At 49.6% G+C, this 20,149-nt stretch overlaps 1 protein-coding gene across 1 annotated transcript; it reads left to right on the plus strand.

Annotated features, from left to right (window-relative positions):
• Nucleotides 1-1,303: 1,303 nt before the first annotated feature.
• On the plus strand, nucleotides 1,304-20,086 carry hephl1a (hephaestin-like 1a). Its single transcript, XM_072701561.1, has 20 exons — nucleotides 1,304-2,285; nucleotides 2,703-2,947; nucleotides 5,174-5,386; nucleotides 6,342-6,536; nucleotides 8,730-8,984; nucleotides 9,099-9,267; nucleotides 9,392-9,534; nucleotides 9,622-9,753; nucleotides 9,851-10,053; nucleotides 10,206-10,350; nucleotides 11,116-11,328; nucleotides 11,441-11,654; nucleotides 12,826-12,965; nucleotides 13,524-13,652; nucleotides 14,259-14,365; nucleotides 14,451-14,673; nucleotides 15,677-15,816; nucleotides 18,027-18,189; nucleotides 18,358-18,384; nucleotides 18,747-20,086. The coding sequence occupies exons 1-20, from the start codon at nucleotides 2,116-2,118 to the stop codon at nucleotides 18,845-18,847; spliced, it is 3,327 nt and encodes a 1,108-aa protein (XP_072557662.1). The 5' UTR covers nucleotides 1,304-2,115; the 3' UTR covers nucleotides 18,848-20,086.
• Nucleotides 20,087-20,149: the final 63 nt, after the last annotated feature.

Here is a 20,149-nt window from a genome sequence, read left to right on the forward strand (position 1 = left end):
GAGACTGACTTTGTATCACTACTTCATAATTATAACTATTTTCCCATCTCTCTCTCTTTTCACAGGTTAATGAAACACGCAAAGGTGTGACGTGTTAAACTTTCTTTGAGATAAAACTTAAAATAAACTGGCAAAATTTTTTAAATATTATTAAGGACTAAACATCCAGCTTCTCATGACTTAATGCGCAGTCAGGGTTCTTGCTCTCTTTAATGTGCAAAGGTTCCTGGTTTCTAAGGGGGCTATTAGCAGTATTGCTTACCAGAAACCCCCCTCCAATAATGCCACTGAACAGCCACACATGGCCAGTGATGTGATCTTTGTCCAGAACTTCCCCATTTGGAAAGAAGAGGAGGATGTTGGCCACAATAGCGCACAGGCCGAGAGGAAACAGCAGGTCCCCCAAACATCTGGCACATCTTCCGGTGCACATTGTGAATCTGGAGAAAGAAATGAAACCCAGCAGGATGGAACATCCCTCAGCACTGACGGGAAGAGAGCCCAGCACGAGCCGGGTTAGGAGGCTGTATAGATTTTTGTTATTTACACAGACGAATCAAATACTTTTTGTCAAAGAATTTGGCTGGTCGCACGTAACGTCGCAGCAAAGGTTTCCTGCAGCTCCGCACAAATTCCCAGCATTATTTTCCTAACGTTGGAGATGAGCAGTAAGCCTGTGAGCCCTACCTGCTGAAAGTGATCCGTCTCTCTCGCCGGAGGAGGTCCGGCCGCGGGATCGAGCACCCCGAGCAGCCACGGGTCGGCCCAGACAGAGCGGGACCTTTCAGGAGGGTTGTTGAGAAGCGTCCAGCTCTGCGATCCACCCGGGAGTGAGTAATATGAGCAAACATGAAGGACAGTGGCATCTTTGTCCCCCTGGTCAATGCCCCCGTCACGGCTCCAATCAGAATGCGCCATACCTGCCTGCTGCATTCTACGCCTCCCAGTTTAAACTGGGCCAAGTGCTGATATGTTATGGGCACATACAGGCACATAATGTATAAATGCATTTTGTTTTCATATAGATCTTTTTATTGTATGACAGCAGGTGAGATCTCCCTGTAAAATCTGGGGGGGAGGGGGGGGGGTTCTAATCTAAAAATAATAATAATAATTAAGTGCTTGAAGAAAGTATACAGGGTCATAGGACACATTTACAAATGAGAAAATCTGCAAAACATTTACAAAAGTCTCCAGATACGAATAAATACACTATTTACAGCCAACAGTCGGCTTGGATACAGCGGTAAAGGAACAATGGGCATTTCTTCAGCACGCTGAGGGGGGGTGAGCACGTGTAGGAGGGGACCACATGACCTTCCGTGCACTATGAATAACATAACGTAATCATTCTCTTAATCACATGTTCACGTAATAATGTGTGTGTGTGTGTGTGTGTGTGTATGTGTGTAAGTGTGGGAGAGTGGCTGTGTGTAGTCTTAACGCAGTTATGTTAACTTAAAAAGAATGACGTCGGAAATGTTACAAGTGCCTTTTAAGAGGCGTGGGACCCAGCGTGACTAGCGGAAAGCGACATGGTGACATTTGTCCTGGGAGGACTGTCACGTAGGGTAAAGGGTGCCGCCCCGGGGTTAGGGGATTATCAGAGTGTTTAGAAACTTTAGATAGCAGAGCGCAGAAAGTGATGCATTGGGCGGCGCTGTTTTGTGTAATTAATAGATATAGACATTTCTTAAGCCATATCTGCTTATATATGGCCATCATAGAGAAGTTAAGCATTCATAACCAAAATATGTTTAAGCGTCACTAGTAGCCTCAGCTGCCATCGGCCTCTCATACTGCTATTTGATCGTATTTAGTCAGCGCTGAATATCGAAACGCGTCCGGATGCCGGGGGTCGGTGATAGTGCTCCGGATCGGGAATAATGATTTTGTGGTCGCTGGCGGCGATGCCGGAGATCCGCCGCAGCCCCGGTGTGACCCATGTGGCCATTGAGCGGCGCTGCCTGGGCGGAGTCACGCCAGTCCTAGATACTTCAGATCGGCACTGTTGATGCATGAGCACCTTAAAATAATCTCCGCATGATAGCTTTCGGAGATTCAGCTGAAACGCAATTAAAAAAGAAATACAGCAGCTGAGCATCCGTTGGTGCGATGGGACGCCCGACGAGCCGCTGGATCATCCACTTCTGGATCCTTTGCCTCGGTTTCCCGGCCGTACAGGGCGCCATCAGGAGGTACTTCATGGGCATCACGGAGGAAACGTGGGACTATGCGCCGACCGGCGACAACCTGGTCAGCGCCGAAGAAACTGAGAAAGTCCAGTGAGTTTTTGAAACATTATTCATAATAGAGGTACATTTTTAATCTAACACTTTTAACATATTGTACAGCTGCTTCTAGCACTTTTGCAATATTTTGCGCTTATGGATTAGATGCCAGACTGCATTTCGTTGTCTGAATACTTGTACTTTGTGCAATCAGCAATGACAGTAAAATGAAATTTAATGTAAATTCTCTAATTTCCAGTTGCGCACCTGAAATTTAAGCAAATCCTTTCGGACCGTAATGCGATTAAAGTGATATAAATCACTTTTATAATCATTAAGCAGAATAATGTACACTATGTTACTAGGAAGGAAGAATATATTTTTTAAAAACTGCGCGGGTTTTTGTAATAATTTGTGGTTGTCGGCGCAGAACGTTGACTTTTCAAACTTTTTGCATGTCGGTCTTTACAGGCATGCAGCTACTTTTCTGGAACAGCGTCCTCACCGAATTGGAAGCCAGTATAAAAAAGCTGTATACAAGCAGTTCAGAGACGCGGGTTACTCGGAAGAAGTGGACAAACCAGCCTGGCTGGGCTTTCTTGGCCCCGTTCTCAAGGCGGAGGTGGGCGACGTGATAGTCGTCCACTTGAAGAATTTCGCCTCCAGGTCTTACTCCCTCCATCCTCATGGTGTCTTCTATGAGAAGGACTCTGAAGGTAAAGGCGCTCACACGTGCGCGCTCAAACGTGCACACTCGCACATGCAGCTAAGCTCGTGGCCGCTTCTGGCCTGTGGAGTTTCTGGTGGTGTTCCCAGGCGTAATGGCCATAGGCTTTGAGTGTGTTCCCAGGGTTCCATGGAAATGTGTCAGGCTTCCCCATGACAGACCTGCATCCAGTCAAGGTTTATCCTGACTCAGGTCCTGTTCTCCATGGCTCGGTGCCTATAATTGGGTAAGGATTTACTGAAAGCAGCTAAAAAACAAAAGGCTTCTTTAAATAACATAAACAAAACACAAAAAGGGAACAAACAGCAAACCGAAACCATCATAAGATAACATCAGAGCCGCCTCGACAACGGCGGAGACTATGCATGCTGATTCTCCAGAGGAGAGTTCCTCCTCCGTATCTCTCACATCTCCTCACCCACTCCATCAGCCCTCAGAGGAACCCTAACGTAGGACGAGGAGTCTGGCTTTCACTGATAGGGTCATCTAGCAGGATCAGGGCTGGAGATCGCTGGCATGGTAACACAGACTCAGCTAAGATTACATGCAGATAAACTGAGTTTGAAAGTTGAACAGCTGTGTTTGGGGTATTGGAAAATGGACATTGTGAACCTTGGTGTGGAATGAAGACAGAAGTGGTTTTGTGAGCCTCACGATCATGTTTTTCATGCGTACTGTTCCTGCACTGGACTGTTGCAGTGGCAGGTCCCCGACACTGTAGCGCATAAGATGGACAAACTGCATTTCTAGCAAAACTAAGCAAAGCAAGTTTCTTTGTAATTCACATTTCATACCATTGGGCAATTCAAAGTGGTTTACATGATAAGGATAAGATACTACAAAGGAATAAAATTCAATAAAATAATAAAATACAGTGAAATGGTAGAATGTTGAAACGGGGGGGCAGAGCCATGGCCGAAATGCGACACTAAGTGTTTGGCATTTGTCCTGCACAGGCAGCCCTCCTGAAAGCGGAGGTGGGGTGGGGGGTGGAATTTAAGACCAGATAATTCCGGGGGGAGACACAGAGAGAGTTGGGGTTGGCCAGCAAGTCTGAGAGTTTGTAGGAAAACCGTGTTCAGTCGGGCCACAAAACTGCGTCATTCAGAGACACAGCTGGGGGCTAAAGGGAGCCACTGGGCAACTGGCAGGTAACTCTGTACTGTGGCTTTTCATTCGCCTGAATGGCAGCCCGGACTGAATATTTTATATTCAGGCTGAGTACTTTATCCAAAGGTATGAACACGCACCCAGTGCCAGGTGAAGCCCATGTGACTCCCAAGACACGGTCCGTGGGCACTGAGGACAGAGGGGGTGGACTGTCAGGGAAGTGCTGTCATTCTGGAAGCCATCTTGCCGTTTTTAAGCCAAGCAACAACATTCTACAGCTACATTCTCACAAATTAGCCTCAAATAAAGTGTTTTATATCTGGCTTCTTCATTCAGAGTTTGTGGTGTAAGAGCGCCTCTCAGTGGACGTTCCTCCCCTCTCTGGACCTCAGCTCCGGTACCCGGATCCCGTGGCCTGGACCATTTGCAGTCCCTGACGGCCCTTTTGAATCCTGCATCCCATGCTGACACTGAAACGGCTAACCTTTTGTTTCCACCTCCACCGTGGATCGTGATTCTAAACAAAAATATCGTGATTAGATGTTTTGGCCATATCGCCCTTATAAAAAACACAGTGAAACAAAATACCGTTCCTGTTGGACCCAGGGTGCAAAATTCATGACAGAGGTTTATGGAAAATTTACCAAAAAGATCCTATACAATTAATAATTTAAGGGGATGAGAGACTACTGCCGATCTAACATACATACCTAGCATGAAGATCCTGCATTCGGCAGGCACTCTGCACACACTGGGAAGTCAGGGCCTGGAAGTGCTGACCAAATTGAAAGTGAGAGTGCAGTAAGCAGTGTTTTCCAGTGTGTTTGTTCATTCTGCAGCACATGTGGGTGGGGACTGTTTCTCTGACCTGTTGAATCCAGTCAATTGCTGATATCATCCAACTTCGTTCCACTTACAAAAGCACTTTAGCTCATAGGACTCATGAAAAATTTATAGCCATAAGGTGGAGACTCGTCTCAAGGGTTACAAACACTGAACTTGCGGTCACTGTGTGATGTAACAAGGATTCCAGGTTAAACATGCACCGAGTTATGAGGTCACAGTATCTTCTCTGAGTTTCCCCGGTTCTGTTTGTCTCTCTCAGGGGCTCTGTACCCAGATGGAACCTCGGGGGAGCTGAAGCATGACGACAGAGTGCCCCCGGGTGGGAACCACACCTACACCTGGACTGTGAAGCCTCAGTTTGCACCCACCGCCGGGGACCCCAACTGCCTGACCTGGGCGTATCACTCCCACGTGGACGCCCCCCGTGACATCGCCTCTGGGCTCATCGGCGCCATCCTCACCTGCAGGAAAGGTGCTGCCACTGCACTCAGAAAGGGTCACAAAGCCCAGCATTTAAAACACATCTTTCCTACCAGCAAGTTTACATGTCGAGTATTAGTCAATAGTTTGGACACGCCAAGCCACCTACAAAGCAGAGTGATAGGCTCACATCACATGACCTGACCACCTGACCTAAACACAATAGAAATTGTTTTGGATGAGTTTGACCACAGAATGAAGGAAAAGCGGCCAATGAGAGCTCAGCATATATGTGGGACCTCCTTCAGGAGCTGGAAAGACATCCCAGGTCACCTCATGGAACTGGCAAGAGAAAGCAGGGTCCCCCAGTCCCTGGAGCGACTGGGGTTAAGGGCCCAATGGTGGGATCACTCTGCTGACCACAGGGATTTGAACAGGCAACCTTCTGGGTCCCAACCCACAGAACTGCCCTCACAATATTTTTTTTTTGTTAAACACTTTTTTGATCATGTTATTTTATAATTATGATGTCTTTATAATTATTATAAAATTTAGAGAAGAGTACCAATAAACTTTTCTATTGGTAGGCGTGTGCAAACTTTTGACTGTACTGTAGTTCCTCAACTAACTCTGATTCAAAGTATATTCTTACTTATTTATTTAAAAATAATCAACATGGTTTGTTGTGGAAAATTCTGGAAATGTTCATTCATCCTCTTGTAGTTTTATTTGGGACAGTTGATTTTTTGCATGATGCACTGAAGATGTGTGTATGGAAACAGCAGCTTCAACCCCCCCTTCGAGGCTGACCCCCTGGGATCTTGGCTGCATTGGGGGGGGGGGGGTGTCACTGTGCCCATTCTCAGGGGCAGGTTTGATGTTTTTGCGGTCCCAATCATAAGTAATTTTGGGGCCCCTGTTCCAACAGGGGGCCCTAAACCTCATGGGCTCTATGCGACTGCATGGTTTGAGTGGCAGTAAACAGCACCACTGCTCATTCTCTGCAGGCGTCCTACGGCACAGGTCACAAGGGCATGCCCAGCTGGAGCGGGTCGACGTCGACCACGACTTCCTTCTCCTGTTCAGCGTTATGGACGAGAACCTCAGCTGGTACCTGGAGGAGAACGTCCAGGCTTTCTGTTCCGAGCCCACAGGCGTGGACCTGGAGGACGAGGACTTTAAGGAGTCGAACCAAATGCACGGTGCGTGACTCACCCGAAGGAACCCCAGGCCCGCTGATGCTAACACCGGCCGTCGCTAATAACACTAACATTTCAGATTTAACATTGCGTGTGAGGAAAGGGGGGGGGGCACTGAGATGGTCCTGCACTCCAGAGAAGACGTGGCAGCCCTCCTTCATGTTCCCACACTCCTCACGGCTCCTAGGGTTCATTTACTTAGCTTGTCCTTCGACCCAAAATCCTCTTTAATCATTAGGTGATGATTGGCTGCTGTGAGAAATTAGACTAGAAGCCATTTTTAAAGTATGTGTAATGTTTAAAGTTTCTGATTAAATAACCCATAACGCTGAGGTCAGTTGCTGCAGTTTTTGAAGAGACAGTTTCTGACGTCTAGGGTCGTCTTGCTCGTCCAGTAGAATAGAATAGTGATGCCTACTCACAATTTACTCTCCATGAGATACACAGACACATACAGGTGAGAGCAGGCTTGGGGGTCACAGAGCAGGTCAGTCAGAATGCAGCGCACCTGGAGCTGGGGGTTAAGGGCCAAGGGCACAACAGCGGCATATGTGTACCGGCCCTGGGATTTGAACTGGCGACCACCCGAGCACAGGCACTTCTATCTCACTGAGCCACACTGTCCCCAGTGAATGTGCAAAATGATCCGTTTGAGGCGTGTAGCCAATGTCTGATATGGACTCTGGAGTCCTGAGTCTGGCGCTCTGCACTTCTGTCAGCCAGTGACGATAAGCTGGCTCCACAGGAAACGTCACACCCATCATAAGAAATTATCAGCAAATGGGGGCATCCATGTGTCACACGAACGCGGAACGAGTCTCAACTGGGCTTGTGGCTCCCTTTCTCTGACTGCATATCGAAACAAATGAAACACAGACAAACCTTATGATAACACAAACAATAATTTGTCCTCCGTCAGCTGCATATGATGCCCTCCCAGCTTAAAAAGATTACGTGTTTATAGATCAAAATAAAGAAGGCTTATGTCTCAAGAGTTCAGCCATCTAAGCTGTTTATATTATGAAATTCTATGTGTAATAATAATATGCTTATCTTCTATTCAGATGTCTTCACCCCCAAAATTACGATTCTTCCTACGCAAGGCCATAGACCAAGTTTGAAAAATAGTGAGGTCTGGGTCTTGGGTTACAGTATAGTTTAGGTTCCAGGAGGGCATGTGGAGCTATTACAGTATATCAATGTGCTTTACTGACTGAATTTAGGTCTATATCATAAGAGTGTTATAGAGCAATAAAGTATTATGGGTATACAGCATGTAATTTAAGGTTATTTGTAATCATATATGAACATAAAAATGAGAAAAATTCTTATTAACACACTTCAGAAGCTAACATCAAATACACATATTTTGATATCCAAATTTGGCTTTGAAATGTTTCTATGGACACTATTACTAATACTGTCGCCTTCATAAGCTGGTCATTATTATTTTTTATTAGTGACATCATAATTTACGCCCAAGGTTAGCCTAACCTAGTCCATAAGGTGTAATGTGAAAGAAACCCAACCATTAACATGGCTAGAGTAGCCTAGCCTAGCTTCCTCTTTCACACACGCAGCAGACACTATTAATAACACATTTGAACTAGTGATGCGCGGGTCGTCTCGTAACCCGCAGACCCTGCGGGTCGGGTTGGGGCGGGTAAAGAAATTGTCACTTTATTTGCGGGGTGGGTTGGGGCAGGTCATTAAAAACAAAATTAAATTAAATTAAAAATCCATGTATGTTGCGTGCAATTCCCTATAGCCTATATTAAATATTTGGGAATATCTATTTTCATATTTTATTAAGTTCTTTGATAAGGTTACGTCACGTGACAAGTCACGAAAGCGCCAAGCAGTAGTGATGCGCGGGTCGTCGGGATGTTTTGCAGTGGCATGGTGCAGTGACATGGTGCAGTGGTTGGCAGTGGTACCTCGCACCTCTGGGTCTCCACCATGGCTCCATGTGTGTGGAGTTTGCCTGTGCCCTGCAATGGGCTGCTGCCCCATTCTGGGTTGTTCCCTGTCTTATTCCCACAGGCTCCAGAACCCCTGTGACCCTGAATGGGTGTAGAAAATGGCTGAATGTTCTGTGGATGTACCTTTTCCCAGTGGGTGTGCAGTGAGACTGCTCCTGGGATTCACCACGTATCATTGAGCTTCTGTCTCTGCTGGGGCTCCTTTGACCCGCAGCTATCAACGGCTACGTCTACGGCAACCTGCCCGCCTTGGAGATGTGCGTGAACAGGACGGTGTCGTGGCACCTCCTCGGAATGGGCAACGAGGTGGATATCCACTCGGTCCACTTCCACGGCCACACCGTGTTGAACCTGGGCCACCGGGCCGACGTCCTCAGCCTGTTCCCAGCCGTCTTCGTCACAGCGGAGATGATCACCCAGACGGCCGGCCAGTGGATGCTCAGCTGCCAAGTAAACGACCACATAGAAGGTATGAAGGAGCGTGTCTGTGATTAGGAAGCACTGCTGTGGTCAGGAGGGCTTTGTGATGTCTGTAAGGATGCAGTCCTAACACAGTGACTACCTTTGGTGTCTGTTTTCAAAGCTGGGATGCAGGCCTTTTACAATGTCTTGTCCTGTGGAGAGGATGATCACCAAGTACCCCCTAGTGGCAGGGAGAGGCAGTACTTCATTGCTGCTGAGGAGATCTTATGGGACTATGGTCCACTGAACATCAACCCCTTTCTCAATGTGTCGCTCAGCGACACTGAGAGGTGCGCTGAACTTCCAGGCTATTGCAGTCTGACAGTCCTAGGCTTCTGTGTTAAGGATTGGTCCCAAATTTTGGTTTGTGTATTTATACACTTGTGATGCATTTTTTTTTCTCTTGTGTTTCAGTCAGTCTGAAGTATATTTTGGAAAGAGTAATGGCAGATTGGGAGGAACTTACTGGAAAGCCCATTTTGTGGAGTACACAGACAAGACCTTCACCATGAAACACGGGAGCAATCGTGGCACAGAGAACCACCTCGGCATTCTGGGTACGTCTGACTGCTGTCGGTCTCGTTGCCTTGGCAGCCGTGCCGGCGTTGTGTCCCCCGTTGGCACCATTGCCATTTTCCTTTCAGGGCCCGTGATCAGAGCAGAGGTGGGCGATGTCCTTAAGGTGGTCTTCATGAACAAGGCCAGCTGGCCCTTCAGCATCCAGCCCCACGGTCTGCAGTATGACCCAATGTACGAAGGAACCCCCTACAGAAAAGGTAGGGCCCCCTCTTGGCCAATATAATGACCACACTGCCTCCCCGTACCCAGAATGCACCAGCTAACTGCACTCCTCCTCTCCCCGACCTGCAACAGACACCATGCAAGGCTCGTCGGTGTCGCCCGGTCAAAGATTCACATACAGATGGAAAGTTCTGGAAGGCCCCTCAGTCAGCGACCCCCCATGCATCTCCTACCTGTACTACTCAGCCACCGATTCCATACAGGACACCAACTCTGGGCTGGTGGGCCCCCTGCTGGTGTGTAAGAAGGGAGTACTGGGTGACGATGACTTGCAGGTATGACCCCCCACATTTTGGTGTTACTGTCGTTCTTGTTGTTATTTATCTCTGCCATCCCTCTGCACATAGTGCACTTTGGTCACGGGTTTCCTGAGGCGGGTTCTGGCATTTCACAGACACTGAGATTCTGTGTTTCTGTACTTTCGCAGATGGGCATCAGCAAAGAGTTCTTCCTCCTCTTCTCCGTGATAGATGAGAACCAGAGCTGGTACCTGAGCAGGAACATCCATGAGTTTGGTGATGGCAACACGAACGTCATGGATGAAGACTTTCAGGAGAGCAACATGATGCACGGTATTTCCGGGTTTCTTTACTCAAAGCCGGTTCCGGTTCTCATTCTCGCACCGGCGCACAAAGAACTGTTCGTACTTCTGAGGTCAAGTCCGCGTAGAATGTTTGGGAGGGACAGTGCTGGAAAAGTACTCAATATTCAGACTTAAATAAAAGTACAGTTACTACACCAAGATGTTACTCAAGTAAAAGTCGTGCAGTAAAATATTACTCAAGTACTCAATACTACTTAAGCAAAAAGTACTACACATTAAAATCAATTGATCTTCCAAAAAAGCAACCTATCATTTAAAATTCACTTTTAAATTCAAGTTATAGTGCGGCACAAGGAAATCTGAGTATACATATATTTTCTTTTTTTAATGGTAAAACCTGTCAAGTTTGCTGGCCAGTTTCCTCCCCCCAAATACATTCTGGTCATGCAGAATGTATCAGGCAGGAGGACAGAACAATACTCAGAACAGAGAAGTATGCACAATGGGTGAGGACTGATGCAGTCGGCGGCCACATGGACACAAAATGTCGGTGCTGCAAGTGTTTGACTTCAGATGAAGTGCATTTACATCGATCGCATCATATGCATAAGCGCATTTCCGCATGCGGAGAAGTAAGGACCATCCTTGGAGCAGACTGCCCTGCCTGCTCACCATGCTGCTGATGTCTTCCAGTGTTGCCTGGGTGACCATCACTGATGGCCCAGTGTGGTGCCGGGGGCGTAGCTGACTGTGTGTGACTGTGTCTCCTCTGTGCCTGTGTGTGTCGATGCAGCGGTGAACGGCTACATGTACGGGAACCTTCCGGGCCTGGACATGTGTGCCGGGAAGCCCATCACCTGGCACGTGCTGGGCCTGGGCAGCGAGGCGGACATCCACGGCGTGTACTTCCAGGGAAACAGCTTCCGCAGGGAGGGCACGACCCGGGACACCCTCAGTGTCTTCCCTCACACCTCGGTGACTGTGCTCATGGAGCCCCGTAAGGAGGGTAAGGAGGGGAGGGCTGCTAGCTCCACTTTAACTAGGCTTACTCTCATGGCTGGAGTCGCTCCGCACGTAGACTTGCGCCCCCCCCATTTCCGATCTCCTGCGTCCCACAGGCACATTCGAGGTCAGCTGCAGGACGAGCGATCACTATCGGGCTGGGATGCAGCACCACTACACGGTGAGGAGGTGTTCAGGGGACCGGGTCAGGACCGACAGCGCCCCCACCTCCGTGCTGCGCTACTTCATCGCTGCCGAGGAAGTAGAATGGGACTACTCCCCAAGCCGGGACTGGGAGCTGGAGAAGCACATGGCCACAGAGGCGAGCAGGTACTGCGTCACATGGCCACAGAGGCGAGCAGGTACTGCGTCACATGGCCACAGTGGGCAACAGGCATGGTGTCATATGACCACAGTGGTGAACAGGTGCCGTGTCACATGATTACAATGGGGAGCAGGTATTGTGTCACATGATCACAGTGTGGCACAAGTACCGTGTCACATGATTACAGTGGGGAACAGGTATGGTGTCACATGACCACAGTGTGGAATAGGTACCGTGTCACATAATCACAGTGTGGCACAAGTACCGTGTCACATGATTACAGTGGGGAACAGGTATGGTGTCACATGACCACAGTGTGGAATAGGTACCGTGTCACATGGCCACTGTATGAATCCAGGAGATTTAACAGATTTCATAGATTTAATGGAAGGAGCAGGGAGAACAGAAGAGAGACTGTAGGGCAATAATGATGGGATGGGGTAAGAATGTGAGCGCTTACAGTCAGACACCCCCCCAGCGTCAAAGTGTTTCATGTTACTGAACTGTCACACAGTTTAACTAAAAGGGTAACCGTCACTGCCTGAGGTCACGTGGGGGGGAGGGGGTGCCAATCAGCTTTCAAAGTGCCTGGCCCCACCACGGTTCCGGGACCGCCTTAGGCAGTTTGAAGAGCACGCCCATGTCACTCACGTTCCCGTGGTTACGACCCGCCAGCGCGCCCATGTCACTCACGTTCCCGTGGTTACGACCCGCCAGCGCGCCCATGTCACTCACGTTCCCGTGGTTACGACCCGCCAGAGCGCCCATGTCACTCACGTTCCCGTGGTTACGACCCGCCAGCGCGCCCATGTCACTCACGTTCCCGTGGTTACGACCCGCCAGAGCGCCCATGTCACTCACATTCCCGTGGTTACGACCCGCCACATCGGCATGTACTTTGGGCTTTTTTAGATGGATCGTTGGGCTCTTCACATTTGCACTCACCAGTCACCTGCTGGGATTCCTATTTTTTTTAGATGTTTTTCCACTATATTCATCGTTACCATACTGGAGAATTTTTTCTGTTTTTGATCCCCCTTCAGCAAATCCACTCTTACCGCACCCCCGTAAAAATGTACCATATTAATTAAAGTATGTTTGTTAAACGGGTACATCAATCGAGGGCATCTGAGTCAGCATTCGCCCAAAGCATTTCATTTTCATGTTCCATTTCAGTCCTGGGAATATGTTTGTCCAAAGAACAGAGAACTGGATCGGCTCCAAGTACAAAAAAGTGGTGTTCAGGGAGTACACCGACGCCACCTTCAGGACGAGGAAGGAAAGGGAGCCGCACGAGCAGCACCTGGAGATACTGGGTAATGTCAAATCCTTGTATCCCCACTGATGTCAAATACAAGTGAAGACAAGTGCAAAATATTTACACAGCCAAAAATGTATTGCGCGTACAGCAGGAACAGATCATATACAGAGAAACCCTTTCTGATTGGACCGTTCATTTGTCCTGCATCTGTATTCCTGCACCCTCTTGCTGTCTGGAGACTGTTGTAGGTTTTCTGCTCAACAGAAACAGCTCATCTGTTAAATAGTTAAACCTCCAACCAGTCACCACGGCAGCACAGTCAGTGTAGTGAAGACCGTGAAGTTTTCATCGCAAAGCAGCATTCAAATCCAACATCTGAGCCATAAGCCAAACAGAAACGTGGACGTCACTTAAACGGGCGCTACAGTGACAGACCGGCCAAACAGCCTTGGGACAGGCAGGCACCGTGTGACACACCCCGTGTCATCTGTGTGACACACCCCTGGGGTGACACACCTGCCCTACGAGTTTTCAGGCCAGAAACGCATTGCTTTAAGTGACATTTCAAACGCTCAAAAGGAGCGACTTTATGCAAAACAAATCCTTCCTGCAGGCCCAATCATCCGAGCAGAGGTGGGCGAGCGGCTGCTGGTGAACTTCAAGAACAAAGCCAGCTGGCCGTTCTCCATGCACGCCCATGGGGTGGAGACGGACCCCACGCCGCCGCGACCCGTGAAGCCAGGTGGGTCGGGGAACGCAAGGTCTTCATGCCAAAACTGGATCAAACAGCACGATGGTTTGCTGGCGCTGCAGGCAAACTCCCACCTGTCAGCCCCTCGGCTTCCGAGTCGAGAACAGCCCTGTACTTTAATGTCACAATCAGCCACGGTCTAGTCACATGATACCCAAATCCATGCTGGGGGCGCAGCTTCTCTGCTCTTGTGCGGACTGCAGGCTTTGCTGGGTGACATGGTGCAGAGAGGGAACGCCATCGACTTGTCTTGCAGACGGAGCATCAAACCCATAGACACCCATTTGCCATATCCCACCTTCCCCTCCGAGACATAAACACACTGGTTACAGCTTAGCTTGGGATCTGAGCACAGGGTCAGCCTTTTACCCAGAAATCCTGGAGCATTTTTTTTTGGGGGGGGGGGGGGGTGGCTTCGCTCAAGGACCCAACGGATATGACACTATTCTGCCGATCGCAGGATCCAAGCCAGCGGCTTTCTGACGGCAGGAGGCTCTACCCGCTGAGCCGCCACCGCTCACAGGAAGGCACCGTTGGCCATTTTTACTCTTTACATTTTTACATACATTTACGTCTCTTTTTTCATGTCACCAACAGGACAAACAAAACAGTATAAGTGGGATATACCAGAAGATTATGGCCCTGGGTTCTCAGACCCCAATTGCATCTCGTTTGCATATTACTCAACTGCAGATTTTGTTAAGGTAGGTGAATAGCTTACAAGCTAGACTGTCAGCACAAGCCAATGTAACCGGTATGAGAAGATCAGTCTCCTTTTCCCCATCCCAGGACATGGCCAGCGGGCTGATCGGACCCCTGGTCATCTGCCGTAGGGGCACGCTGGATGAGGCCAGGCGTAGGAAGGATGTGGACAAGGAGTTCGCTCTGCTCTTCATGGTGTTCGACGAGAACGAGTCCTGGTATCTGGAGGACAACGTGAAGACGTACCTCGGCAGAGAGTTGGACGGCATCAGCATGGACGAAGATTTCCAGGAGAGCAACAAGATGCACGGTAACGTCGTCATCTGTTCTGTTCTGTTCTGTTCAGGAGCTGCTTGTCCAATTAGGACTTCATGGAGATATTCATCTATGTATCTCCTTAACTTGTCATTCCCAGCGGCCCCGCCCGGGGGTCCAGTGTGACAGTGGTGTTATACTACACAACGTTATGTCAGATTATCAGTACTTACCCATATAAATGGGCTGTCGTTCAATCCTATAGAATCGACTGGGAATATGAGGATAAAGCCAGTTAGATAGTCACACTGGGCTTGACTCAGCTCAGTGAGCAGCTCACACTCATATTCAGCAAATCAGGATATGGATCCAGAGAGTTCTCTGCATTAGGGAGTGCTACCTGCTGTGTGATTGTTCAGTGGTGAATATGCAGAACCTCAGTCCAGTTCTTCTTTTACCTGTATGTCAGTGATTTGTCAGGCGTGCTGCCCATCAGTATGCTAGTGATTGGTCAGGTAGGCTGCCTGTCAGTCTGCATGTGATTGGTCAGGTAGGCTGCCTGTCAGTCTGCATGTGATTGGTCAGGTAGGCTGCCTGTCAGTCTGCATGTGATTGGTCCCGTGGACTTCCTGTCAATTTGCTGGAGATTCGTCAGGTAGGTTACCTGTCAGTCTGCACATGATTGGTCAGGTGGGCTGTCTTGCCAGTCTGCTGGTGATTGGTCAGGTGGGCTGCCTGACAGTCTGAAGGTTAATTTCAAGGTGTGCTTGGTAGTCTGTAAGTGATTGGTCAAGAGGACCTGCCTGTCAGCTTGATGGTGATTGGTCAGGTGGACTGGTCATTAGTCAGCGTGTGATTGATAAGGTGGGCTGCCTCTCAGTTTACAGTATTGGTGAGGAGGTGCTGCCTGATTGTGATTGGTCAGGTAGGCTGCCTGTCAGTCTACAGGTGATTGGTCAGGAGGGGCTACCCATCAGTCGGCAGTGTGTCCCATCACCCGGGCCACGTTGATTTTACCCAGCTCTGCGATTTCTCTGCCCCCATTCGATTTTCCCCAGGGATCAACGGAAAGCTGTATGGAAACCTGCACGGTCTGACCATGCTGGAGGGGGAGAGGACGGACTGGTACCTCCTGGGGATGGGCAATGAGGTGGATGTGCACACAGTCCACTTCCACGCGGAGAGTTTCACATACAAGGTGCCCATCCTGCCCCGGCGTCCTCACCATACACTGACACAGCTGGCTTCAGAGCCGCCCCGTAATAGGCCCCCCAGAATCGGGCGTGGCTCTAAGGCCCACCGTGTAGTCCAAACATGTATTCTGTGCCAGAAAATCTAACTAAACTGGATGACATGGTGCGGTCAGGGAGGGAACAGCACCCGCCTGGCAGGCCTTGCTGGATGACATGGTGCGGTCAGGGAGGGAACGCCACCCGCCTGGCAGGCCTTGCTGGATGACATGGTGCGGTCAGGGAGGGAACAGCACCCGCCTGGCAGGCCTTGCTGGACGACATGGTGCGGTCAGGGAGGGAACACCACCCGCCTGGCAGACCTTGCTGGATGACATGGTGCGGTCAGGGAGGGAACAGCACCCGCCTGGCAGGCCTTGCTGGATGACATGGTGCGGTCAGGGAGGGAACAGCACCCGCCTGGCAGGCCTTGCTGGATGACATGGTGCGGTCAGGGAGGGAACAGCACACGCCTGGCAGGCCTTGCTGGATGACATGGTGAGGTCAGGGAGGGAACAGCACCCGCCTGGCAGGCCTTGCTGGATGACATGGTGCGGTCAGGGAGGGAACAGCACACGCCTGGCAGGCCTTGCTGGATGACATGGTGCGGTCAGGGAGGGAACGCCACCCGCCTGGCAGGCCTTGCTGGATGACATGGTGCGGTCAGGGAGGGAACAGCACCCGCCTGGCAGGCCTTGCTGGATGACATGGTGCGGTCAGGGAGGGAACGCCACCCGCCTGGCAGACCTTGCTGGATGACATGGTGCGGTCAGGGAGGGAACAGCACACGCCTGGCAGGCCTTGCTGGACGACATGGTGCGGTCAGGGAGGGAACGCCACCCACCTGCCAGGCCTACAGATGGGGAATCAAACCACAAGCATGCCGGAATGCTTTAGTCTGCTTGGGGTCTGAGCACAGTGTCATCGATTTATACAGCACCCCTGGAGCATGGGGGGGGGGGGCAATGGAGATGTGGCTACTCTGCTGACCACAGGATTCAAATCACTGACTTTCTGATCACGGCCACAGAGGCCTGACCCCCACAACCCGCTCAGACGCACACCACTTATAAGAAGCCAATTAGAGAAACTTTGACACACTTCCCATTTTCACTTCCCACTGGGTTAAATTAGCCCATGTTTAACGGTAATCAACTGCACTGCTCATCCCCATTCAAACCAGATGACTGTGCAAGGCCACCGAGGTTTAGGGGGCCCCCTGCTGGCCACTTGCATTACACTAGATATTAAGTAATCATGTTTCTGATGTAGGAGATGCCGAATCAGCACGTGTTGCTAACCATCTAGTCAGGTCTTCTGACTCTACACGCTAACTATTCATTTAGTTTTTGATGCATCTGGAGGTGGGAGGTGGGAGGGGTTTGAGTCGGGCCCCAGGAAGAAAAAGAAAAAATGGATCCTGGTTGTAATGTCATTTCTGCCGTGAGAGACATCAGCGTGTGTGTTTATTCACGTGTGCGATGAGTTCACCGGTGTGATTCCGGCTTCCTTTCAGGTACCCCCACGCCGCGGGGGGGGGGGGGCAATGGAGATGTGGCTACTCTGCTGACCACAGGATTCAAATCACCGACTTTCTGATCACGGCCACAGAGGCCTGACCCCCACAACCCGCTCAGACGCACACCACTTATAAGAAGCCAATTAGAGAAACTTTAACACACTTCCCATTTTCACTTCCCACTGGGTTAAATTAGCCAGCGACTGGCGATGTTTGATATTCCTGCCCGAGCGTCATAGCTTTGTCTTCCCTCCATTAAAAGGGTCATTAGACACAACTGGAAACCTCCTTAAAATGAAAGAGGCTCCTGCCAAAGTCCTGCGTGACATTTCTGGGAATGATGGGCACCTGGTACGTCCCAAATCAGCAGGGGAACGTGAAATGTCCCGTAGTGAAAAGGCCAGCAATGAGCTAAGGCAGGGGTGCCCAATCTTATCCGCAAAGGGCCGGTGTGTGTGCAGGTTTTTGGGATAACCTGTTGGTCAGCTGTTCAAACCCAGGTGTGAGGACTCCTCAGCCAATCAGTCCTCTAATTAGTAATCTAATTAGGAAGCTGCAGCGAAAACCCGCATACACACCGGCCGTTTGTGGATATGATTGGGCACCCCTGAGCTAAGGGATATGATCCACTGACCTGCGCATATCGCCTACCCACGGCAGAGCGACACCACGCATCGTGCGGACGTCTACGACCTGTTCCCTGGAACGTTCCAGACTGTGGAGCTAGTGGCCCTCAACCCTGGGACATGGCTGCTTCACTGTCATGTGACCGACCACATCCACGCGGGGATGGAGACCACCTTCACGATCCAGAACAGGAGAGGTCAGGGGGTCAACAGGCCATGGGTGTGGGGGGGAGGCGTAGGGGGGGGCTTCCTCATTGCACAAAGCACAGATCACAGATATGGGTTCTCACAGTAGATATATAGAGGAAGATCCTCGTAGCCGTCAACACTGTAAAACTAATTATTAAACTTCTCTGTGTCCTCAGGAACTGGACGGAGCCCCATGTTTAACGGTAATCAACTGCACTGCTCATCCCCATTCAAACCAGATGACTGTGCAAGGCCACCGAGGTTTAGGGGGCCCCCTGCTGGCCACTTGCATTACACTAGATATTAAGTAATCATGTTTCTGATGTAGGAGATGCCGAATCAGCACGTGTTGCTAACCATCTAGTCAGGTCTTCTGACTCTACACGCTAACTATTCATTTAGTTTTTGATGCATCTGGTGGTGGGAGGGGTTTGAGTCGGGCCCCAGGAAGAAAAAGAAAAAACGGCCCCTGGTTGTAATGTCATTTCTGCCGTGAGAGACATCAGCGTGTGTGTTTATTCACGTGTGCGATGAGTTCACCGGTGTGATTCCGGCTTCCTTTCAGGTACCCCCACGCCGCGCCTGGGGGGTGCAGCGACAGCCCCGTGGACCCTGATCGCCTTCACGCTCCTGGTGTCCACGCTCTGGCGTGAGGCGGCGTTCTGAGGGGGGTCCGCCATGCCATGGGGCCACCGATCCCAAAGAGACTGTCATGGATCTCAGAAGCAGTTTGTTGGCGAGCAGCATTCAGCGGCGATCCTCTCGCGGCTCCTCATTCTGCTGTGAGACCTGTGGATAAGGGGCCACTTCTTCTTACCTAAAAATGAAACATGCAGCCTGGAGACATTCTCTATCCACTGCTGTAGCCACTTCCACCTGTAGGCAGCACTGAGCACTGTAACTGCACATAAATGTATGCTTAAGCCTTAAAGTAATTTCTCTATGGTAAAGTGTGCTTGGGCAGCTCCACTGAGCACTTTCTCTGAATGTCCGCTTGGCCTTGAAGCCTCCTGCTGCCATCAGCGGGAAGGAGGGGCTGGATGTCCGAGCCGGCACACGTGTCGGCAAGTAAAAGGTCTTCAGATTTTCTATTTCTTATTTTGTTGTCAGTGTTTCTGTTAGATCCACTAAAGCCCCTCAGTAAATGCACACATACTCTACTGTGGGACATGTGTGGTTGTATGTGGCTGATTTTACTGCTAGTCATACATTTCCATCACTTAGCTAGCTGTCTAGCCAAGTAGCTACCGAACTATAACTAGGTTATCTGATAATATAACCTTCATGAAGTTAACAAGACATAACACTTTATAACCTAAAGACTTTGTGCGTCATCATATATTACCGTGTCTGCTTTTTTAACAAACGGCATGCCTGACCGGCTCGCGAGGTGACGTACCGTAGGCTGGGACGGATGTGGCGCGGGTTGGACGTCCAACCGCGCCTTGCCGCAGGATGTAGCAGGTTGGCTTGCTCAGCGAGTGGGTGAATAAACGATAGTCCGGTATACAAAATGCACATTATGCTAGACTGACGGAATGAAGGGGCATGCTGGCGTTGAGGTGTTCGATCGCCATGAGCGTTTATTTACCTTTTCGCCGTATTGTTCGACCTCAGCTTTATCAAGCTTGCACTGCTCTTCAGTGAAACCATCTCCATATTGACAGCTTTATCTTAATGGTATAATCAGTAACGCTACACATAAGGAAAAATAAATCACTTATTTTTGAAGATCTGTTGTAGTCCGTATATTTTAAGAAAATTTTGTTTTACAAACCAGTACAGAAAGTTTTATCTTCATGCTGAAATTATTTTTGTGATTACACTGTACGGGACTTTTGTTGAATTTTAATATTTACCAGTGTGATAGACCTTTGTGAAAATAAAGCATTCTAAAGAATAAAAGCACGACGTTTCGCTTTGGATTAATTAAGCAGCAACGTGTTTATTTCACATGAGGATGCAGGG

The sequence above is a fragment of the Paramormyrops kingsleyae genome, chromosome 17 (genome assembly GCF_048594095.1).
Source record: "Paramormyrops kingsleyae isolate MSU_618 chromosome 17, PKINGS_0.4, whole genome shotgun sequence".
Lineage (NCBI taxonomy): Eukaryota > Metazoa > Chordata > Actinopteri > Osteoglossiformes > Mormyridae > Paramormyrops > Paramormyrops kingsleyae.

Coding starts and splice junctions, on each gene's coding strand:
- hephl1a (XM_072701561.1), top strand. CDS start 2,116: ATGGGACGCCCGACGAGCCGCTGGATCATCCACTTCTGGATCCTTTGC. Junction 2,948..5,173: donor CTATGAGAAGGACTCTGAAG/GTAAAGGCGCTC, acceptor TGTCTCTCTCAG/GGGCTCTGTACCCAGATGGA. Junction 9,535..9,621: donor GAACCACCTCGGCATTCTGG/GTACGTCTGACT, acceptor TTTTCCTTTCAG/GGCCCGTGATCAGAGCAGAG.